This window comes from Dermacentor albipictus, chromosome 7 (assembly GCF_038994185.2).
Source record: "Dermacentor albipictus isolate Rhodes 1998 colony chromosome 7, USDA_Dalb.pri_finalv2, whole genome shotgun sequence".
In the NCBI taxonomy this organism is placed as follows: domain Eukaryota; kingdom Metazoa; phylum Arthropoda; class Arachnida; order Ixodida; family Ixodidae; genus Dermacentor; species Dermacentor albipictus.
The window spans coordinates 48311265-48336011 of NC_091827.1; the positions used below are offsets into that span (position 1 = coordinate 48311265).

Here is a 24747-nt window from a genome sequence, read left to right on the forward strand (position 1 = left end):
AAGGCCGAAACTGCAATGCAGTTCTGGAAATTCACCGAGTATTGATACGAGGATTCCCTGTGTCTCCATTGTTGTTCACGCTTTATGTTAAGAGCTTAGAAAAATGATTGGAAAACAGTGAATTAGGTTTTCATTGATCTTACAACCGTAACGGGCAAAAGGTGCAACAGAAGGTCTGTGGGCGGACGTATATGGACGGTATAGTGCTACTTACGGACAGTGCAAGATATTTGTAAACTTGCCATTATGTGTGGCAATGCATCGACAAATCTAGGCCTTAAGTAAGCATACAGAAATCGGGAATTGTGCTCTTTAATGAAGAGGTGAGTAACAATTTGACATAAGTTGGGCAGCAACTAATACCCAAGTTAAATGAATATCGAAACCTGGATGTATGCATAAATGAAAAAAGAGAAAGCCTACTCAAGCACCCACCAGGATAATCTCATAATGAAGGGAAAGCGAAATGCAGCAGTGATGAAACGTAGATCACTTGAGAACCATAGAGGACAGTTTTGTCGACAACTTAGATCATTGAGTAGTTCATGGTGTATTGGGTAGAGTATCGTGCTGCTGTGTTGACAGAATCGTTTTCCAAACCAACCGTCTGTCCAACTTGGGTCACTGGATATGCAACACTGAATCTCGGCCAGTCACTAATGAACATCTACTTCCGCCCCACTGGGTATGTGCCTATTTTTCATGAAAACCTCACGAAAAAAGCGTATTCACCAAGCTAGATGCATTCGTACAATCGCTGTAGTCGACAACAGACGTGTATGCAGTGGTAGCACAGGTGCGAACTACCGTACGTGGGTCCGAACTGGGCCATTCACAAAGCACGGCCGTCGCATCTGCCAACGCAAAAAGCAAATTCTGCGATAAGGGGTTAACGATCTTATAACCTAACGCCCATCTGCGCCTACCGACCTGCTGCCGGTAAGCGATGAAACGTGCTTTCGCAGCAAGTCAGTTCCGAGGTAACGACTGTTACGTGGAGATAACGGGTGCTTTCTTGTTACCGGCGTGCTCCGATAGCCCACTTGAAATTGTGCAGCCCTAGTTTTCTCGTATGATTGTCCAAGGCACGCGTTGCTGAGGACTGCGTTGCTGCGTGACTGCGTGACTGCGTGACTGCGTTGCTGCGGACTGCGTTGCTGTGTACACGGTTGTTGTACAGGCGGATTGTTGCACCTCAGCAGGTGTGTGAAATGCGGCAAGTTGTGTTTGTCGAGGCTTTTCAATATAGACTAGTTGGTTTTTAGGTGCTCGTGGAAGTACTTGCGTTGTGTCGCAGTGGCTAGAAATGCGGTACCCCTCCAGGTCGATATCCAAATCTGATGAGTAATTTGACATGTTACCTGCATGCCTACATGTATTGTGTATGTTACCAGTAAGCCTGCACACGCTCATAGCTTGTACATCTTTTTTTTATTTTTGAAGCGCTTGCAATACAAAGTTACTTTGTGTGAGATGAAAGAACACGTTTAGACGCTTCAAATTAGTAAAACCTGGCGTTGTTGGGCAATTCACTGTCGTAATGCGTGTTATTAGCCCCAGTCTGCCCATTATTTTTTTGCGAAAGACTGCCTATTTACAATTATTCACGCATTACAAGCTAACGGAGAGGCAAACGTCAACCAATGTAGCATCATAATCTTCTCCATATTTCTATTTCTTCGTCATCTGAGGACGACAGCAAAATGTCTTTTTGTCTTGATCTCCGTGAAAATATTACTGAAATGTTACTGCGCGGATGCACTAAAAAATTAATTTGCGACGCTACGATGCCTGTGCCCGAGGTTTGTCATGTTCTTTGCGGAAGGAGAATCTATGTGCAGACAGACGGGTTGCAACTCTGTCATACAGGAAGCCAATGTGCGGACACGTGAAAAGAGAAAAAAGGCAAGCAAAGTCGCGCACGATTGATGCGGTTATGGGAAGGACTGTTTAAAGGCGCCCCCCCCCCCCCCCCCCCAGTACGGTGCGATAAAACACATTACTGCATGAATAATCGGGCACCCACTCGCGCGGGTGCGAAGTTACAACAAGACTCAACAAGAGTTATCAAGTCAAGGCCCAACAAATATTGTTTTACAGATCATTTTGTGCTGAACAGCTGTCTGCTTTGAAGAATGGAGTCTTTGTCAGGAGAACGCGCTGCGAAAGGTGCCAACGAAGTGAGCAACTTCCATAAAGTTTGTATTGACTAGTGAACCGTCTTGAAATATAACGCAATGGGACGACACAACACAGAGGAAGACGAACACAGGAGCAGGTGTTCGTCTTCCTTTCTGTCGTGCGGTCTCGTTGCGTTAAATTTCAACATGGTTCTCAAATGCCAACTAGCCAAGCATTCGACTCTTTCGTCTTGACATTAGGAAAATTCAGGGAGAGTTCCTAATAATTACCGTATTATGTGCTATTGTCGTCTTAAGGAAGACGTAACAAAAAAAAAGTTCTTTTTTTTAATATCAACGTCAAAGCATTTTTGCTGCTGTTGTGACGTCGTAATGCGAGAAAGCTTTAACACAAAAGAGATGGCGTCCGGCGAAACAATCACTGTTCCAGTACAGAGCAGTTGGAGCACGTGGAACCGTGTTTCTAAATGCGTACGTGGTCAAAAAATATAGCTACTTAGGAGAAGTGGAGGCAACAGCTTCAGGGCTAGCGATGACAGGCGTGCTTTCTTAGCGCGATCACAGCTGGAACTGAGAGGCAAACTTATTGAGGTGTTCGAGGACACCACAGCGCACATATATTAGGCGCTTCACAGGTTTGAAGCTAGAGCGCAATGAGCCCTTGTGACCAGTCGCGGTAACATGGAATGAAGCTCGTGGCCGCCGCGTTGGCGAACGAGTCATAAAACGATGTGGTGATATAGCTGTAAAAAAAAGGTGTCGAATTTATTTATTTATTTATTTATTTATTTATTTATTTATTTCACAATACTGCAGGCCAGATCGGCCCAAGCAGGAGGGGCATGAAAACACAAATCATAACAGCACGCATATGCAAAAAAAAAAAGATTACATTGCATGTAACATACAAGAGAATAAAAAATTAACAATGACAGAGCAGAAAATAAAACAATGAACATTGAAACCGCTTACTTTCTATTGAAGAAATAAAGTTTGAAGGGCCTGTTCTACGTCAGGAGAGCGAAAAATCGATTCAGGAAGCGCGTTCCAATCAGCTATTGTTTGAGGAAAAAAACTGCGCTTAAATGAGTTTGTTTTAGCAAATATAGGCTGTAATGCGTGTTCGCTATAATGTCGAGTCCTTCGAGTTGTGGAGTGCCTGAGGAATGAGGGGGGAGCAATGCTAAGCTTTCCTGCCAAAATTTTATGAAGGAAAGAAACGCGGCTAAGTTTTCGACGTGTACTAAGCAACGGGATATTATTGTCCTTCATAAGTTGTGTTGGGGAGTCTGACCTTCTGTATTTATGAAAAACAAAACGTACTGCCTTTCTCTGAATGAGCTCTAATTGATAGATGTCGTTCTTAGTGTGGGGTCATTTGGGTCATAAGCGTCTCAACGGCTGTAAGTTTGGTGACCGGGTGCCCCCGCTCGATGACAATCGTTGCCGCTATCGATGAACATCTCCGGAGGCCATGACGTGCCCGCAGTGCTTGGGTCTGCACGCTCTGTATGGTGCACAGATTAGACTTGCATGTGTTAGACAATTAGACAGGTAGACTGTATCACAGAAATTTGAGGAACAAAGTGCCGTGCATAGCTGTAGCGTAAAGTGTGCGGATGATTGTCACGATTTTCCAGCGATAAAATTAAACGTCTTCTCAGTGCAAATTACTTTTCGTTTTCTTTTTTTCCTTTCCTTTTTCAGGTAACGTCCGGATACTGCAGAGTAGGTTAGGAGGGACGTCGTAGTGCAAGGCTGCGGATTCATTTTCACCCCCTGTGTTTTCTTCAACGTACACCCAAAGCGCTGCACACGAGCGTTTTTTGCATTCCGTCCACACCGGCATGCGACAAACCGGGGCGGGGATCGAGCAGATGGGCTAGTCCACAGCAGCGCAACACTTCAGCCACTGAGTTTGAAATTTACGATAATACGAAGTATGAAATACGAATATGATGCACGATAATGTGATCAAATTGCTCCTGTGTTGGACATTATCTCGTGTGGAAAGGAATGTGCGAGTTCCAGATAATTTTTTTATATATTCGACTGTTTCCTAGCACTCTCCAGCTCGATCTGCGGCGTTGCAAAGAGAGAGAGAGAGACAATCAACTTTTTTTCTGAGCAAGAACACTGTGCGCCCTGGGTGGGCGGCCTCCTTATTCCAGGCAGCCGCGGGCCATGGCCATGTACCGTGCCCGTTCGATCAAGCTGCGCTGTTTCTGCGGGTCCGGGTCTGCTAGCTTGGCCTCCCACTGCTCCTCAGTTAGTGTTTGCATGTCTACTGTGCCATGTTTTCGTACACATCCCCATGCCATATGACATAGGTTGTCGGGGACAGCACAGTAGTTGCAGATGTATCAGAGCTCAGATGGTGAAATTCGGTGCGATAAGATACCGTCGACGTAGATATTGGTTTCCAATTTCTTAAACGTTACTGCTTCCTGCCTAGGTAGGCTGGCGTGAGGTGGCGGGTAAATTCTTCTGTCTAGCCTGTAGTGTTACAAAATATCGGTGTATTCTCTCCACACTTCATCGTTCCTCCTCAGTGCGTCCTGAGAGAAAGCCTGGTGAACGTGAGCTCCGGCAGAGGCGTCGGCTGCCTCATTTTCCAGCAGAGACTCGTGGCCTGCAATCCAAACGATGTATATATCTGGTAGGCACTCCTTTACCGTCGTTGTGAGGATTTGTAGGGCTTGCCTGGAGAGTCTCCCTTTCTGGAAATTTCGGCAAGTCGCTTGTGAATCAGTTAGCATTATTGCTCCCTCGCCGCAAGTTGAGATAGCCAGGGCTACTGCTGTTTCTTCTGCGGTATCTATTTCTCTGGTTGAGACGCTAGCTGCCGTTCTCTGTTTGTCCTTGCTGTCAACAACGCTGATAGCTTGCGCTGGAGTTTCCGAGTATTTTGCGGCATCGGTATATGGCGTGGCCGGATTTCGGCCGTAGGTTTTTCGGAGAGTCTCTATTATGGCTTTTCTTCTGCCTTCATGGTGGGTTGAATGCATATTTGTTGGAATGGGTGCTACAGAAATGTACTCAAGAATTGTCTCTGGGATTATCCTTTTCTCGTCGTGCCGTTGCATACCTTCGGTATAGCGTAATCTTCTGATTGTTGGCCTACCTGTTTCAGTGAGTTTCAGATATTCAAGTTGGTTGACTTTGTGTGCTTCGATTAACTCCTCCCAGGTGTTGTGGAGACCTAAGCGGAGTAGTCATTCTGTGGAGGTTCCTATGGCAATCTTGATGGCCTTCCGGATAAAGACGTTCACTTTTGCGCTTTCCGCCCCCTTGAGGTCTAAGTAAGGTGACTCTGCTGATGATGAGGGCTTGGATGATTCTATGTCTTGTTCTTTTAAAGCATGTCTTCTATTTGCTACCTGTTGTACCAGGTGGGATACTTGCGTGACGTTTTCTTGCAGTTTGGGTAGGGTGGAGGCGTCCGATCCGTCCTTGTGTATATGTAGGCTGAGGGTTCTGAGCGACTGTATTTTAGGGATTTGCATTCCATTCAGGCACACTTCTGGTTCTGGGATTTCACCTTTTGGTGGTCTTCCTATGGTTCTCGCTTTTAGTATGAGAAGCACCGATTTCTTCTGGCACGCAGGTGAGCCCGCAAGCCTTGAGGTAGGTTTCTGTACGATCCATCGCTTCTTGAAGGGCGTCCTGTTGACTTCCTGGGGATCTGCTTGTCGTCCAGATGGTAATGTCATCCGCATAGAGGACGTGTCTTATCTGCTGTATTCCTTCAATATATTTGGTAGTTTCAGCCTGATTATATGAAAAAGGAGAGGAGAGACGACAGATAGTTACGGAGTTCCTTTATTCGGCATTTCAAGCTTGTCCGATTTCGGGCTGACCAGGGCAACCGTTGTTGTCCTGCTGAAGAGGGAGTTTTGTATGTAGCGGTATGTTCTTTCGCCACAGTGCGTGTACTGGAGATTCTTCAGCACTGCCTTGTGAGAGACATTGTCAAAGGCTCCTTTCACGTCCGTGGCCAGGCTTGCGCTCTTGCTATGCTTACCTATATACATGATCAATGACGTCCGGCTTCAGTTGCACCAAGATGTCTTGAGTCGATTAGTGGGCGCAAAATCCACACATGGTGTCGGACATGTACCTGCTTTCTTCTATGTATGGAGTTAGTCTGTTAAGAACCATATGCTCGTACAGCTTCACTCCGCATGACGTTAGGGCCATGGGTCACATGTTTCCTATGCCCAGTGGCTTGTTTGGCTTCGGGACCATGACAACCTTCGCGTGCTTCCAGATTGCTGAAATTGTTCCACTTGCCCAGATTTCGTTGATTGTGTTTAGGTGTTCTGCCGCCTTCTTGCTTAGGTTGCGAAGTATTTTGTTGTTTATGCGATCTCTCCCTGGAGATGTGTTTCGAGTGAGCTTTCCCAATGCCTGACACTTCCATTTCTGCCTGTGTGAATGGGCGACGGAGTTCGACTCTTGGCATTCCAGCCAAGGAAAGCATGCCAAGTCTAACGGTAAGCTGATTTCAGAGGTTAGATTAGCTCAAAGGTGAGAGGTGCCCCGACGGCTCAGAGCTGTTGCGCGGCGCTCTGCTTGAACTAGTCGAACGTTGATTCGACGCGACCAGTCGCAACCATTTGCGACCAATCGTGACTCGACCACTCGACCGACTCCCCCGAAGTTATATATTTCTCCGTTGAATATGGAAAATCAGTTCTGCAGATGGTTGCAGGGGGGAATGAAGGTTCTCGAAAGGGAAAATGCTTCCGGCCGGCAGTAGCACGATGCTACATTATATGTTACGAGCGCACGGTTTCTACGTACCAAATGCAGACAGCTCCGCGAGAGCACTCCAGAAGCACTCGAAAGTAATCAAATAATAGAGTTTGAAGCATAGTTAGATAGAAAGACTGAAAAACCAGCCGCGGTGGCTGAGTAGTTATGGCGATATGCTGTCGAGCGCGAGGTCCTGGGTTGGACTCCCACCCGCGGCGGCCAAGTTTGGTTCGGGATTCAGTTCTAAGTAACCGGTGTAACGGGCTTTGGGTACACGTTGGAGAGAGCGACGTGCACGAACTGTCGACTTCTATATAGTTCACACACAACTACGACGCCTCTTTTATCTGGATAATTGCTTTGGAGCGTCAAACACTATTATTTTAGTATTCTCGTATACTAATACTTTAATACTTTACTATTTAAGTATACTATACGAATACTTAAATAGTATTCGAGAAAGAGCACATAGGCGAACGCAGGCGCTCCATTTTTTCGTTTGCAGCAACCAAATGAAGCCGTGTGACAATTAAACCACAAACGTACATGGGAAATTAACTGTATATAGTGAGCCCACAATGTGCGACATAGCATAGCAGGAATGACGCGTACGTAAAAGTGAAAATACCATAAAGACCAAACTAAAATTCTTAGAAAGATGGTTAAGGCCGCGATAGAGATATGTGCATCGCATTATGCCTACAGCTGACATGAAAGTCAGTGTTACTAAAGATATTGATTTGTACTAACCATAAAGTAGGTATATCAAGCCTCTGCAACTACGTATAGCTCGTTAGGAAAGTTTTGCAGCTGAAGTGAACACGAACGTTTGGTCAGCTAGTCTAAACACACACACACACACACACACACACACACACACACACACACACACACACACACACACACACACACACACACACACACACACACACACACACACACACACACACACACACAGACACACACGCACACACACACACACAAACACACACACACACACAAACACACACACACGCGCGCACAAACAAACACACACACACACAAACACACACACACACACACGAAATAAAGCTGAGCAAAAGTACAAGGCAGGGACAAAAAAAGCTAGGAAAAAAAGCACAACTGCTACCAAGTGCCACAAATACGTCCTGACAAGTAAGGAAACTGAGAAATACATAATGAATGAAACGAATCAAGTGTTTTGAAGTAGACTGAATCTAACATATAATCTAACGTATGGAATCGCCGCCAGTGGGGATGGCCAGCACTCGAAGGGTTGCGGTTATTATTATTATTATTTGTTTTGAAGGCATATATGCTTTTAACAGGAAAGGGAATGCGAGGAGCAGGCTGACAACTGCCCCCGGAAGGGGCACAACACCTGCCTACTCTTGAGAAGGCAGGTGACAGCAACACAGAAATGGAAGGTAGGAAGGAGGGGAGGAAAGAGGAAAGAAAAAGCAACAGGACAAATCTGAAAGAATGAAGTCCAACACACCGCACAGATCCCACACAGTAGGGCCAGTCACTGTAGGTCACGCAGCTGCAGCATGGTAAATAGAAGAAACAGTATCGACGCTACAAACGTGAACCTAAGTCAGTCAATTCCAGAAAAGTTAGAGCGCGATGAGCCAGGGTTGCCTTTAGTGCTCATACACAAACAAGCAGGAAAGTGAACACAGGAGCCGCCGCTACCGTATGCGCATCGATAGAGTAACGCAGTCTTCGGTAGTGGTGGGTTGAGCTGACAATGGCGGCAAGGTTTCTTTTCGTACGCTACCACTTCCCTCTTCACAGCGAAACGCTCGCGGTCCGACCGCAGAAACCCTCCGGCAGAAGGTGCGGCGCGCCATTGGCTACGCCGATAGTGACGTCGTTTCTCACTCGCAGCAGAGCTACGTGGCGCGCAGCCATGTCTCTCCGACTTCGCAATAGGTTCAAAAACTTGTCCCTACATTTAATTAAATGATGTGTCACTTGGTATAACTTCAGTGCATAACCGAGTCGTATACACTGTGACTAATGCATTACGAAACAGAAATGCGTAACATGATTTAGAAACACTTTGATGAACCCGCTGGAATAACACAATGCACCGCTCACTGCACCCTTCTTGGACGGCAATCATGCGAAGTCCAATGTGCGGCATTTGAAATAAACACTGTGATAAACCTAGGCCAAACGTGTGCGTAACCTCATTAAGAAACACAATAACACAACCAATAACCGAGAAAGAGTTTAATAAACCGTCGGAATTAACCCAGCGATAAACATCGGGGCCGCACATTTCAACTTCGCTGGTTCACCATCTGTGCGCGTTGCATGGGCGGTGTATCTTTATTTAATTCAACATTTTACTCAAAAGCGCAGTTCACTTGTCTGATGCTTTCGTTGGCTTCATTGTCCGTTGGCTCCTCTAAAGTGTTTCTTTTTTTTTTTACTTACGCGACATAGTGTTTATTTCTCACCTGCAGGTGCAAACAGACACAACTAAAGCGCAGGACATCTACCACGTAGTAGACGGCCTGTACGTTAACAAGATCTTTACGGAGAAGAACCTGCGGTCCGCCTTTTCTTACAAGGCCCGGGACGAGGACGTCTTCATCGTCAGTTATCCCAAGTGCGGAACAACCTGGCTGCAATTCATCGTCCATGGCATCTACACGGGCGGCGCCGGTGGGCTGCCCAGCGCAACACAATGTCGAAAGACGATGGCGTTCCTCGAGTTTTCGGGAGCCGAGGGTGCGATGTCCATTGAGCGACCGGGAGCAATCAAGACCCACCTACCGTTCCACTTGCATCCGTACTCCGCGAAAGCCAAGTACATCTACGTCGCGCGGAAACCGTACGACTGCTGCGTCTCCTTCTATCACCACACGAAGTCCCGGCCGCGATGCAACTTCCAGGACGGCACGTTCGACCAGTTCCTGGACATGTTCGTCCGCGGCAAGGTCGACTTCGGCGACTACTTCGAAAACCTCCTGTCCTGGTACGAGCACCGTGGTGACCCCAACGTGTTTTTTCTAACGTACGAGGACCTCAAGCGAGACACTTCCGGTTGGATCTTGAGGATCGCCGACTTCCTCGGCAAAGAAGAGTACGGCAACAGAATGAGGGAACAGCCAGGTGTTCTCGAAAATGTAGTCGAGACTACCAGCTTCGAGAGCATGAAGAGTCTCAACGAGGAGTACAGGAACTGGCCAAAGAAACTCGAGGCGCTTCCAAACGAAACATTTACGGAAGCGATGAGGTCCATGCGGGAAGCTCCGGGCGACTCCATCAAGCAGCCGCCTATGAAAGATCACATCCGCAAGGGAATCGTTGGTGACTGGAAGAACCATTTCTCGCGCGAACAAGTCGCAAGGATGAAGGAACGAATTGCAGTCAAGACGCACGGAAGCGACGTCATGAGTCTCTGGAAGGACACGGACATTCCTTGAGTATCAGAGGCACGAGAATAAAGATCTGCACCGTTGTTATGGTTGCCGGTGCTGGCACATTAGTTACTGCGAACATTACGAAAATGCGCATTCCGCGTATTTCCGCGCGCATTTGGGCAGCGTAGTCGTCGCATCCAACCGTATCCAACATGCTTTCAACGTATTCCGAGAGGGTTGGATCATCTGGCTTCCCGCAAAAATTACTAGGGGGAATTTTCGCGCTGCCGGCTACAGGAGCTGCACGTATGGCCAAGAGGCGAATGGTGGGCTGTGCAAAAATTTGCCTAAACTTCCTCATTTCGAATTGAAATGGTTTTTGACTGTGCAAACTGACAATTTTCAAGAAAATATTGTGTAATAAATGGAACGATTCGCGATGATTGCGCATTCTGGCAGAGACTGAGTGATTTGCTGTGTCGAGAAATCGTCGAGTCTGCTTGGAAATAGATTATCTTTTATATAAAAGTATGCAATCAATGTACACAGAGAAAAATGAGGGAGAGAGCAGGATCGTCTTCTTACTTTTTTGTTTTTGTAGGAAGTACAGTATGGAAACAGAATTTGAAGACGGGAGGGAGTGACAAAAAAGAAAGAAAGGTATAAAGGGCGGCAGGCCGCAGAGATAAAGCATAATAAATAACTTCGCAAGTTGGTAGTCACAAGCATAAAGATTACGCGCATTCATGTACGAGAGTTGCGGAGTGGTCGTTTTCAGAATCAAGTCCAGGCCAACATTCGCCGTTGTCGGAAGCCGTTTTCGGAAGCCGTTTAGAAAAGCCAAGATACTCGGACCATGGTCATGCGTGTTGCCACAGTACTTGGAATCGATTGGTGTCTGCGGCCGCTTATAGACTTGGTGTGCACCTTGGTGTACCTTGGTGTAGTAGCGTACGCGCTACTAGTTCGCCCTTTATTTACTTCTTTCTCTCTTTTCGCTCACGTGACTTCTCCTAGTGCAGGGCAACAGACTGTGCATGCGTCTGCTTAACCTCACTGCCTTCCTGTGCTTCTCTATCTCTCTCTCTCTCTCTTTCTCTCTAGTGTCAAACAATAGCTTGTCTGTTGTATGCTGACGGAAAATTTTCACTCTCAATGTGTATCTATGAAGTTGTTTCATTTGCAGTATTTTGTATATTTAAAATTTTTAAGGTGTGACGCTTTGCTTGAGGCATTCTTATGGTTAGGTGTTTGTATCTTTTTGTAGTGATTTAAGGTTCGTGTTAGCGTGTTGTGGAGCGTTATTCTAAATAACAGTAAGTTTCGTATTTTGGGTAAACAAGTGAAGCGCTTTTCGTGAAACTAAACTGCTGCGCGTGCGCTGAAGGTTTCCTTTTCAGCGCAGCTCACGCGACACAAAAAATTTCCTGTAGACGTCTGGAAGGTGCCTTACCGAAAGTACGATGAAATCTTGTAGTAGTCCCGGCAAGTTGTGATTTAGTATATAGACGTCTAGAAAACGTTGTGTATCGAGTGCTATTGCTACAATTGGTGATGTCTTGTAGGTGCCTAGACGCAGGACCGCATTTAGACGCCTATGAAACTTCATTAGTGCTTCAAAGCCCATTTTCAGACCTTGTTTCAAGAACGTTTAGACGCCGATTAGGCACTTTAGCAGTGAATTAAATGAATATTGAATTAGCACATTCTACTTTTCGCGGCACCTTTCGCTGTAATGTGTAACATTTTGCTGCAACGTCTTCATTGAATGTCCCAGACCTGGGAACCTTAGACCAAACAGTTGAAAGTCTCAGACCACAACTATTTATTTAGAAAACAGCTTCGGTATTGCTTCCCAAGAGGTGTACACGTGTCGTGAAGGAAGGTGCGCCACGTGGAAGCGGGACATCGCGACGTTCTGGCACTGCCTCCAGCTCGCATGGAGGTCTGCGGTGCGACTACAGTGCGCAATGTGTGGCAGCGCAGAAGACTACCGAACGAGTTGGGGACGCGCGTGTCAAAACACTGCCGATGTCCTACAGCCACATAATCACCTTCTGCGCCACGAGATAATGACGTGTATCCATATGCTTCGAAGAGTAGAAACCTTTCTGATGCACCGCGAGTCTTATCGGACGATGCTTCGTGCGATATGCGTTTTTCCCGTTTAATGACATCAATTACCTGCCGTCAGATTGCCTGCTGACGTGCGATTCCTTGGCTTGCGTGGTGGAATAACACTTTCGTTAGCGCGAGCAGTTCACATCCTTATATAACTGTTCGCTTTTTGACATTCCGACTGTTCCAGCTGTGCAGAACACTATTTCTCCTTGAATGCTTTTTTTTTTGCCTTAGTTTTCTTTATTGTAGCTGTAGTTGCTTGGCACTTTCGCCTCGGTCGCTCGTAGGACGCGTAATGGTTGTTCGAAAGAAGCGTTGAAAAACATGTAGCATGGCTGGTAATGCAAGCTCTACCTACTCACCGATAATTGCTACGTTGGTCGAGCGATTTCGAGATGAAGTTGTAGTAAGCGTGTACGATAAGGCCTTCAGAGTAAGCTTCTCTTGAACTGCAGATCACACGCGTTGTGGGAATTGATTATCTGCGAAAGTATTCTGCAGGTCATCAACCGGCCATCCAGCATCGTTTGGCGTTCAGCGAAACTCTATCGAATGGACTAACGTACTCGCGTAAGGCGATAAAGTGTAAGGCGTTTGACGTGAGCGTGTGTGTCTGACGACAGCAGTAATTAACGTGACGACGATGACATGGACACTTATTTAGTGTGATCCGACGAAGATGCGTCACATCCTGTTTCGTTACGACCTGGGCCGATCCAGAAGGTGGTACGATTGGAGGGAGACTCTCGCTTTTATAAGTGATTTGTTGTCATGCGAGGGATCGCGCGTTCCACTCCTAATTCTTGGGATATAGGTACGCATGTGCTCCCCCCCCCCCCTTTCTTTAGACGAACATATGCAGCTGGGTGACGTAATTCAAACGCCATTCTCCTCATGTTGGACCGAGAAAAGCTCGCACGCCTCTGTAGCTTAAAGTCAAGAGCACGCGTGGTCTCGTTGGTGACCTGGTTCGATCTTAGTCTCGGACATATAATATTTGAAGCGAACTCACGACTCTTCCCGTGTTTTGCCGACCGTGCCTGTTGCTAGGTGTTTCTGCCGCTGTCTGGCCGAATAGTGTTCTCACACACACGATGATGATTATGATAACTTAAACTTGTTTAGAAAGTGGTGGTGCAGAAATCATCGAGATCGAAATGAATTTCTCACCGAAAATATCGACGGAAGCAGGAGCCGATGTGGCCACGACCGTATACTACTCGGCGCCTTCTTATCAAGGGGTTTTAAGGAGATACCTTTAGTTTTATTCACGGGGCTTACCCCTCAACAGAACTAAATGTAACGACGTTCCTCCTCGCCTCTCTTCCTCCTGGCCTCCTCAGTGCTTCCTCTTTCCCTCTTCGTTCCCCCTCGCAATTTGCTCACTCGCTCCGGGGCCGCCTATAGATAGAGTTGGACGAGGTGAGACATTAAAAATTGTTATTGAGTGTTTGCCCATGGCATATTATACCGTATTTAAGGTTTGTTTATTGCGTGCTGTGCTAATAGCGGTGATGTAACGCCATGAAACTCGCAGAAGCAGATGATTTTCGCGCTTTTTCGGCGAGTAAATGCACACTTCTTCTGCCGCTTAGCATTGGCTGCCTGCTTCCAGCTGGAAGCCTTTTGACGCTAGTTTGGTGGACAGATTCCTTTTAGTGTCGAGTACTAACGCAAAAACCAGAACTACTTGTCTCGCCAATTATGTATAACGATTACACGATGCTCATGTACCCGCCACAGCTTTGAGTGTTATGTCGCCCACGACTAGCTGTCTCGCTTTGCACAGATCAAGCCGCTTCCCGAGTTATTTCCATTTCATTGTTCAGATCTTTTATTTGGCGTTCTAGAGACCCGGCGAGAAAGCGCTGCGATGAAGTCAAGGTTTCGCCGGCACACGCGAGAGGCGATGCGTTTGCGCGGGTGCAGCACTATGTAGCTGCCGCCTCAACAACTCGGGTGTCTTTTGCGCTATTCGAAGTGCGTACGTACGTACTTGCGTCTACCCAATCGACTGCCCTGTGTCAAACTTGTGCAGCTTCATTATTTAGTCCTCTTAGTACGATGATGACTGAACGCAAGGTGCGACATATTCGCCTGAATCACGCGAGCGTCGTGTAGAAACCTGCGCGATCAACGCGGATCAACTATTCTCGTCGTTTCGTCATGACGCTGGCCTCTCTTTATGCAGAGAAACTGGTCCTACACGCTTTTATGACAAAACTGGTGCCGTTGGCTCTCAAGCGCAAACACCACAGTGGAACCTGTACTTCATTTGTAAGCAAAGCGTATGCAAGGACGAAATATACACATTCAAATGATTTCCATCAATGAGCAAGCACCTTCCCCGTTTGCTCAGTTCAAAGTCAATATGAGCCAACAAACTTGTGTACCACTTTATTCTGCCGCGACAGCAAAGGGCAGAAAGCCTGCTCACAACTGTAAAAATCATTTACACTTGGTAATGAACAGCTTGTCCTCACAAAATATATTTGCAGCACTTAACAAAAGCATGGACTGACAAAGCTGCGCACTCTCAGCGCTACAACAATAACGCGTGTTACGTTTCTAGCACGATATACGGCTCCATAGCTTCATACACCTGGTGACGATGGTGCAATCAGGAAAACAAGTCTGAACGAGCACCGAGGATAGCACCCGTGCATAAGCTTACCCATGCCTGAGCTCCGTACCCTGTCAACGAAGAAAAAAGCTCCGTTCGTTCACGTTTGCTCCTCCAGAACAATCCCTAACATAAAATAAAACAAAAAATGGCTGTGGCTTAGGTAAGGTTAAGCCCAGGATGCGAAGCATACTAGCCTTTATTTTAGTTGTTGAACCACTGTTTAGCCTGGTGAACTGCTGTTGCTTGGCTATATTTGGTTCGGCTAGACGAAGAAACAACTCATGCATTACTGCTCCGCCTTCAAGAGTGGAACGCGACAGCGTTCCCGTCGACCCGCCAAGGGGTGTAAGACAATGGGCTACAGGGCAGCGACTACGCGCCCCGCATTGGACGCGGTGAGCGTCGAGCAAAGCAGCGTTCGGCGCGGCAACGAAATGTGCGCCTGAGCAAGAGACGCACGCCTTAGAAACAGCTCGTTTCTAAGGCAACACCGCATTCACTAGAGGCGCTTTTGTACCGCTTTGACGCATCGTACTCGTGGCTCAGTGGTAGCGTCTCCGTCCCATACTCCGGAGACCCTGGTTCGATTCCCACCCAGCCCGTCTTGCAAGAGTTGAGCCAAAGCCACTTCTCCTCTGTCGTGACGTCACGGTGTCACGTGGTTTCATGGCGACACCGCCGCGCCTGAGGAGCTGGGTTGAGCTCTCGTAATATGCTTCGCATAAAAACTGAGTTTTTCAATGACGCGGTCATCCATGAAACTTATCCAAAACATTCGAAATCCCTTGCGAACGCCTCGCGCAGTAACCTCGACGACCAACTGTCATGGTGGCAAGTGCGCCGAGACGCGGAAAAGAAAAAATAGAGAAAATGGCGCGAAAGCTACCACGTGACGGCGCTCAACCAATAGCGAAACGCAGACGTTTTCTCATGCCTCCTCGCATGCTCCTCGTAGTAGCGGAGGCGGCAAGATAAAAGTATGTCGGTACCTTTGGTTTTATTAAGGGCACTTAAAGGTCAACTGCAACGAAATTTCACTTGGGCTAAATTTACTACAAATGCCTAGCGTACACTCTCAAAGTAATCTTGGCCAAGCCGCAGGGGTGTTAATCGGCTAATTTTGTTGTTAGCAGCTATTAAATAGTGCCTATGCAGACGACCCGTGTATACCTGGCAGCAAAGCGGTAGCGATGCGGATACGGCGAATATTGAGGAACCGTACGCAACTGTTGGTCTCTCAGTTGCACCACGTTGCGCCTAGGCATCCAGGCGCATTGCTCGCTCGTCATTTGCGAGTTGGCGGGCGTCTCTCTCGGCGTGCTTTGTCCCTGTAGCGCTCGCGATTTGAGCTGTTGTAAGAATGCCGATGAGCTGCGTGGCCGTGGGGTGCTCGAATGCGTACTCGATCACGAGCAATGGCAGTGCAGTACACAACGCTGAGCAGAGGAAGGCCGAACACATCTTTCTTGTTCCAGCTTCCCGAGCACAAGAGTGCACCGCGGCGCGGCACGCAAGTGCGACGCGGACCAGCCAACCCTCACAAATGCATGTCAGCTACAGTACGCGAAGCTGCACTTCAACAGCACAGTCACTTACCCATCAAGATCTGCTTGGCAAACGCTTTCTCGAGCTGACTATAAGCACTATATGCCACAATGGCGCACGAAAACCAAAGGTAACAAGGTAAGTTGCATTCAAGGGCGATATTCACGAACGATCAATGCCGGTAGTGCACCATCTTCTATTATTAACCGGGCCGACTTGACTCAGACGGTCCCAGGTAGCCACTGTAATGACCCCAATCCAACGAATGCCCGGGAGATTCTCGCTCATCAGCGTGCAACCAGAAAAAAGTACCCTCCCCCTCATCCACAACTCAGTGGAGAGGAAGCCGCCAGCTGGCGCAAAATTCAGACTGGGGTATTCCCCCACCTTAAATTACAGAATGCCATGTTCCCCACTCGCTACAGGCCCGACTGCCCGTGGTGCGGAGGCATACCAACACTACAACACATTACTTGGGATTGTGAATCACACCCGTTTGATAAAACACACCACACAATGGAGCAATGGGAGGCACAGCTAACCAGCTCAGACCTGGCGGGACAACAGTCCTTCATAAGACAGGTCAAGCTGGCGGCTGAGGCCAGCGGGGCCTTGGTCTAAAGGGTCTCCGACCACTGCACGTAAATCGTTTGTCAATAAAAGTTCATATATATATATATATATATATATATATATATATATATATATATATATATATATATATATATATATATATATATATATATATATATATATATGTTTCGCGCGTCTCTACATCGGACGCGTCGAAGTAGACGAAGGAAATCCTTTCTGACACAGCGCCAGAAAGGACCAGGAACCGCGTGTGCTACATTTGCCACGGAGGAGAACGCGACGCGGCCGCGAAGTGTAGATGCGGCGGCACGCCATGCAGGTGTAGCGAAGTGACGCAGCCGTTCGATATCTGACGCATCAGCTCACCAGGGAGACGAAGATGAATGGGGATGAGCTCTGGCAGGGGCAAGTCCGAATCCGCATGTACGACGACGAGAGGTAGCATTCCAACAACTAGGTTCACTCACTTGGTATTTTACCTTAAGTTTACACTATACAAAAATATCTACAAAGAATATGTCGTACCCGTCGTCGTCGGCCTGCCTGACTGGCCTGGTCTCCCGTGGTGAAGTTACGCCGTCCGCTGCTGTGTACTTGCTCACACCCAAAACTACCCCAAACTATTCCTTAAATAAGTTTCCCCAGCCTCCAAGGGACACATTTCTCCACCAATGGGCTATTTCGTTACTCTGACCAATCAGGCAAGCCGACATCATCCAATAAGCGTCAGAGTTTAAGGGGCCAAGAAATGGTCGCGTCAACACTCCGTACACAAAAGCACTCTGACCATAACTAATCAGCTTTTGACAGCCGAGCGTGGGAAGAGAACGCGTAATGTGCACGTGTGACGTCAGGCGCGGCGGCTGCGGCAGCACATGCATGCTCGCGGCGCCGTCGCGGTTATTTGTGCACAAAGGTTTCCCCCCGCGTCGAGGAGCCCACAAAATTCCCCGAAACAAAGCAAAGAGGCCCGCGCTATACTCTTTTCGCGACACAGGAATGCAATGCCGCCACAGCAAAATAGGCGGTATTTATCACGGCCGCAGTGCGTGTGTGTGTGAAGTGATTTTAGGAAAGGAAACGGAAGAGATGAGTGCAGCGCCGTAACTGTCTCTCACAGGAGGACACCTCAACAGCACTGCACGGGGAAGGGGGAATGGGAAGAAAAAGATGAAGGAGAGAAAGACAGGACGAACGTGGCAAGGGGAAAAAAATGTGAGTGCGGGGCTCAGAGCCGCGCTCCCAAGTGCGTCGCACTGCAGTAGTCTAGCAGTGCCGAAAGAGCGTGCTTCACGATGGACGAGTGGGCTGCAGGGAATAGCAGCGCGGTCGCCGTACCGCAAGTCAGTCCCAGTCGCCGATAGACTGTACACAAGTCCGTGCGCTCCACATCGAAGGCAGGGCAGCGAAGTAGCAAGTAGTCGACGTGAGTTTATGCATACTCCGTTCCATAGATAGCAGTCAACGCTGTGGAAGCTACGCGAGAAGTTCGGTGAAGCAAAGTTATCACTCCGCGCATTTCGTCTGCGCTTCGCTGCGCGCCAACAGCGTTCGCTCGCACGAGCGTGTCACGTGAGGCTCCTCGCAACGGGCTGCAGATAAAAAACCCTAAAAGAACAACAGAAATAAAAATTATCCTAAACAACCCATTAGCAGCCGTATACCACAGTGCACGCGTTTGGATTGAAAGTTGATTCAACAGTGAGCCTATATAAAAACCGTTGCGCACAATTGCGGTCAAAAAACATCGAACTATATGCAAGTGAGAACGAAGCCACTGCAAGAAGTATCTCTAGCCTCCACAGCGTTGACTGTTATTAGCCTTCGAATGCTTTTGCTGTTATGTAGGCAACGCACCCAGCCCCTCTAGCCTGGTCGCGTATTTACAATTGCTAGTAGGTACAGCGGGGCGTGGCACTTGCGAACACTCCGGACGTATGCGCCCATGCGCGAGTAAGAGCGGGTGCGAGAGAGGAAATGTGGGGACTTTTGCTCTTTGCATATGTGACTCTGCCTAGGCACTACGGAGGAGTTTCTTAGCGCGTGTTGTATGCGTTTGTCCCTAGGCGTGCCGGCAGAAGTCGCGGGGCGTGATAGTGCTGAACTTAGCGTCACAAGTTAACGGCCGGACGTGATTACATTTATTCAATCATGTTTTTTACAAATTGAAACAACGTGTCATTATTTCGCATAATTGGTGGCGCCTTCAGGACAGCAAAGCGGCAATGGGAACACCAAAGCTAGAACCCGGACTGGTCCGTGGGTTGGGGCTCGCCCAGGCCTGCGCGTGCCAGGGGAGTATAAGATCGACTGTCCGTTATCGTGGACAGCCAGTTTTTTTATGCGAACACCCCTTGGCAAGCTTCGGCCTCCGTGACCCCAACCAACGGGCCGCCCTGCTTCCAGCTTTGATCTTCGCGCTACCCCTTGGGTGCTTTGGAAATCCTGCACCGCCTGCTTTATTATAACCCCAGGTGCTCTCCTGAGGCCTGTTTGCCGGTTGCATGTACCCTCCTGAAGCAGTGCTTGTAAAAAAATGCAATCTATCGTCGCGACGAAAAAAGCGACCCGTGACTTACACAACACCAGTCAGAACCTTGCCGCTGCAGACCCAGCGATCACCAAATGGGGCGTCCGTGCCCACTGCCTCACTGCCCGGCAGCCAGCGGCGGAGCGTGAACAGACTCGACCGCACTCCGCAATGGGCGTCTTGCGCTGGAGTTTGAAGTATAGTAGCGGCGCCTGGTGGCGGCGCGGGAAACGACATCTGGGTCGTACCAGCTTGGGTCGTATTGAGCCCTGGCTGTGGCGAAGCACGTTTCTAGGCCGAGTTTTGCGTCGATTCGCACTTTTTTCTGCCCTGTTGCGAGTGCGAAAAGGCTCGTCACTTCTCGCAGACCATGCCGACCACGCTGCGAGCTCACCGCAGCCTATAGTTTAACGAAAACGGGCTCTCCGTGTGCCGTGGGACGCAATGCTGGGAGCAGACGAAATCGGTGGCGCCGATCCGGAGAGACCTAGCCCAGCCTCGAGAAGGCGTCACCGTCATTACTTCTGCGTCGTGGGCTGCCATGAACAAGAAGGCCTGAATCCCAACATCATATTCTGCCGTTTTCCTTCAAGGCCTCACGAAGTGGAGCGTCGGGCGCGCTGCATAGCTGCAGTTCGTCGCGCTGAGTAAGCGAAACTTCGCGCCATGCTGACTGCTTCGCCTGTCTTGAAGCTTGCTTGATTATCTGCGTTCTAATGTTCGGTCTTTTGCACCTACAGTCACGACAGCAGACCGACATAGCAGCAGGCATGGCTGGTAATTCACGATTCGAGACCCGGCCACAGCGACAATTAACAATTCGACCGATGCGAAGTGGTGAAGTGACCAGGTGTGTGCAAATGAGCACAAATAGTCGGGCTCATTCGATTACATTTCACTACTCCACTACGAGCAGCACAGGTTAAGAGAGTTAAATGCGTTCATCCTTGATCTCAAGCCAGCACGTTGAGGCAACGCAGCAAGGCAGTATTGACTGCAGCACATCGATGTTCGAGCGCTGTCATTAAAACCTACATCAAGCGAGCGGCGTACGAGCTCGCACTGCAGCGCGATTCGCACATACGTGCGAGCTCATATGCATTGCATCAGTTATTACCAGTTACTAAAAAGGAGAGATGGCCGCTACTACAACGCAGGCATAACTACTTGTTTAGCGGCATGCAGTCAACAAAGATTGCAGGAGGCCCGCCGTTTCGCGGCCTGTCGAAAGACCGCTGCCGTCGCGGCGCGTACGATCGTGCGCTCGAGCAGTTCGTACATCGCGGCGCGTACCGTCGTGTGCTCGAGCAGTTCCGTACACATGATGTCTGCCTATCGCCGCTGTGGATTCATTTAGAGCAAGCGTTTCCTCGCGTTTGTGCGCCTGAATCTAGCAGCTAGCGTGCAAACCTTACCTGAAGTTCCACTTCGTACGCGACTCGCTTCACTTGCGATTGACACTGTGCTAAAACTTCGCCGCCCAATTCTTGAACGGCGTACACGTATTCGGCACTGCATAATTTCTTGCCTTTACGCAGCGTGCCACCCCTGAAAAAATCTTCGGCGCCCGATATTCGCTGCAGGCCGTGAAACAACACAACCGAAAGTGGCGGGTCCATAGTGTAAACGTGCTTTCCGAAGCAGACGATCGAGCTTGGTAGGACCCAGTTTAGCGCGGAGGGCGCTTTTTAGCACCTTTTTCGCAGCGCCCCCTGGGCAATGCAAGAGCCCCATGCCGGCATGTCTAGGGGTAAAACGCATGCAACACACGCTGAGAAACCTCCTCCGTAGTGCCTAGGCAGCCACATATTCAAGGAGCGAAGGCCCCCAAATTTTCTCTCTCGCGTGCACTCTTACTCGCGCCTGCGCAGAAACGTCGAGCGCCGCGAGAAACTGGACGCCCCCTCTGCACCTGGCAATTGTAAAAACGAGACATTCATTTGAGGGATCGCCAGCCGTTCGTGCGCAGGCGGGAGTAAGAGTGGGCGCGAGAGAGAAAATAGGGACTCTGCCTAGGCGCCTAGGCACTACGGAGGAGGTTTCCTACGCGTTTTGTAGGCGTTTTTAGGCGTGCCCGCATTGCGGAGGGGGGTCGAGTTTGTTTACGCACGGACGCTGTCTGCCGGCGCGGTGAGATAGGTGAAGCAGCGGGCACTGACACCCGATTTGACAACCGCTGTGTCGGACAGACTGTCTTGCACCTGCGGCGCTCGTGCTAAGTCAGTCGTGGCGGATCATAGCTTGCGACCGTAGTAGTGCCCGGGCGGCGTATATTGAAAATCTAGAAGGCAGAGCGCCTTAGCAACCGCGGTTGAACGCAGCTTGGTGAAAAGCCACCGGTGGCGATGACTGACTAAGCAACAATGCCGCAGGCGCAAGAAAATCTGCCCGACGTACATTCAGAGGCAAAGTTATGATTGGTGTTGCAGAAGTCGCAGGACGCGGTATCGCTCGAGCTTAGCGTCACAAGTTGGCGGCTGGAGGTAATTATATTGATTCAATCGTCTTTTTTACTAATTGTAACAACGTGTCATTACTTCACATTATTGGCAGAGCCTTCAGAACACCAAAGCGGCAACGGGGACACCAAAGCTAGAACCCGGACTGGTCCGCGGATCAGGGCTCGCCGAGGCCTGCGCGTGCCAGGAGCGTATAAGATCGGCTGTCCGCTATGGGGCTCTTTCATTGCCCAGGGGGCGCTGCGAAAAAGGTGCTAAAAAGCGCCCTCTGACCTGAAATGGGTCGTACCAAGCTCGGTCGTCTGCTTCGGAAAGCACGCTTACAATATGGACCCGCCACTTTCGGTTGTGTTGTATCACGGCCTGCAGCGAATATCCGGTGCCGAAGATTTATTCAGGGGTGGCACGCTGCGTAAAGGCAAGAAATTATGCAGTGCCGAATACCTGCATGCCGTTCAAGAATTCGCAAGTGAAGCGAGTCGCGTACGAAGTGGAACTTCAGGTTAGATTTGCACGCTGCTAGATTCAGGCGCACAAACGCGAGGAAATGCTTGCTATAAATGAATCCACAGCAGCGATAAGCAGACATCACGTGTACGGAACTGCTCGAGTACACGATCGTACGCGCCGCGAAGGCAGCGGTCTTTCGACATGCCGCGAAACAGCGGGCCTCCTGCAATCTTTGTCGACTGCATGCCGCTAAACAAGTAGTTATGCCTGCGTTGTCGTAGCGGCCATCTGTCCCTTTTAGTAACTTAGGTAATACCTGATGCAATGCATATGAGCTCGCACGTACGTGCGAATCGCGCTGCAGCGCGAGCTCGTGCGCTGCTCGCTTGACGTAGCTTTTAATGACAGCGCTCGAACATCGATCTGCTGTAATCAATACTACCTTGCTGCGCTGCCTCAACATGCTGACTTGAGGTCAAGTATGAGCACATTTAACTCTCTAACCTGTGCTGCTCGTAGTGGGGTAGTGAATTGTCACCGAATCAGCCCGGCCATTTGTGGTCATTTGCGCACACCTGGTCACTTAACCACTTCGCATCGGTCGAATTGTTCATTGTCGCTGTGGCCGGGTCCCGAATCGTGAATTACCAGCCATGCCTGCTGCTATGTCGGTGTACTGCCGGGACTGTAGGTGCAAAACACCGAAATTTAGAACGCAGATAATCAAGCAAGCTTCAAGACAGGCGAAGCAGTCAGCATGTGGCGCGAAGTTTCGCTTACTTAGCGCGACGAACTGCATCTATGCAGCGCGCCCGACGCTCCACTTCGTGAGGCCTTGAAGGAAAACGGTAGAATCTGATGTTGGGATTCAGGCCTTCTTGTTCATGGCAGCCCACGACGCAGAAGTAATGACGGTGACGCCTTCTCGAGGCTGGGCTAGGTCTCTTTGGATCGGCGTCACCGATTCCGTCTGCTCACAGCATTACGTCCCACGGCCCACGGGGAGCCCGTTTTCGTTAAACTATAGCTGCGGCGAGCTCGCAGCGTGGTCGGCATGGTCTGTGAAAAGTGACGAGCATTTTCGCACTCGCAACAGGGCAGAAAAAAGTGCGAATCGACGCAAAACTCGGCCTAGAAACATGCTTCGCCACAGCCAGGGCTCAATACGACCCAAGCTGGTACGACCCAGATGTCGTTTCCCGCGCCGCCACCAGGCGCCGCTACTATGCCTCAAACTCCAGCGCAAGACGCCCATCGCGGACAGCCAATTTTTTATGCTAACAGCCCCTGGCACGCTTCGGCCTTCGCGGCACCAACTCACGGGGCGCCCTGCTTCCAGAATTGATCCCCCCGCTACGCCTTGGGTGCCCTGGGGATCCTGCGCCGCCTGCCTTAAGGCCAGAATACATGGAGCGAATATGCGACGAATAGTCGGCGTTCGACGCCCGGCGGCGTACGCGCGACGCGCGGCGGCGGAGAAATCGTCGTTCGCCGCCGATCCAGCTGGCGCAGAAAAGTTCGTCGGGCGTCGGCGATACCGGAAGCGGCAAACGAGCGGCGCCCCAAAGCGAGCCAATCAGGTCTCACTATCCGCCCCGACTTCCGACCTGGCTTCCCCGCTTGTCCGTGTATCCCGATCCCGCTCTATCGTTCACGCTGGTCTCCCGCTTTTCGTGTTCGTGGTATCCAAAGAGGCGCGGCTGGAATTTAACGACAAATTAATTTCGGCTGTTCAGAAGCGTGCCATCCTGTGGGACATTTCTAAACAAAATTTTACGCGTTTTTAGAGTGTTCCGCAATTCAAAAGCAAGAATAATTGTCGTTAAAGTTTTTTTTTTTGTCATGTGTTTCACTACAGCGCTTTTGCCTCATCTAGCCACAGTGATAAGAACGCAGCGGCTCGCCGGCGGCGGCCGCCGTGTCTTCGCTCCATGTAGCGCAGCCCGACGAACATACGGTGTCGCGCCGCGGCTGATTTTCCGCCGCCCGAACATCGTCGTGAAAGTTCGCTCCATGTATTCTGGCCTTTAATATAACCTCAGGTGCTCTCCTGAGGCCTCCTATTGCCGGTTACATGTGCCCTTCTGGAGCAGTGCTCGTAAAAAATCTAATCTATCATCGCGACGGAAAAAAGCGACCCCCGTCT

At 49.4% G+C, this 24747-nt stretch overlaps 2 protein-coding genes across 2 annotated transcripts in view; one reads left to right on the top strand and one right to left on the bottom strand.

The window, feature by feature from the left end:
- The window catches only part of LOC139047416 (sulfotransferase 1C2-like), a 68222-nt gene extending 47071 nt beyond the window's left edge, over positions 1 to 21151 (bottom strand). Inside the window, exon 1 of the mRNA XM_070521242.1 lies at positions 21108 to 21151. The gene's annotated coding sequence lies outside the window, so the exon portion shown is untranslated. The remainder of the gene's footprint in view (positions 1 to 21107) is intronic.
- Positions 1788 to 10339, top strand: LOC139047830 (sulfotransferase ssu-1-like). Its single transcript, XM_070521966.1, has 2 exons — positions 1788 to 1802; positions 9374 to 10339. The coding sequence occupies exons 1-2, from the start codon at positions 1788 to 1790 to the stop codon at positions 10337 to 10339; spliced, it is 981 nt and encodes a 326-aa protein (XP_070378067.1).
- Positions 21152 to 24747: the final 3596 nt, after the last annotated feature.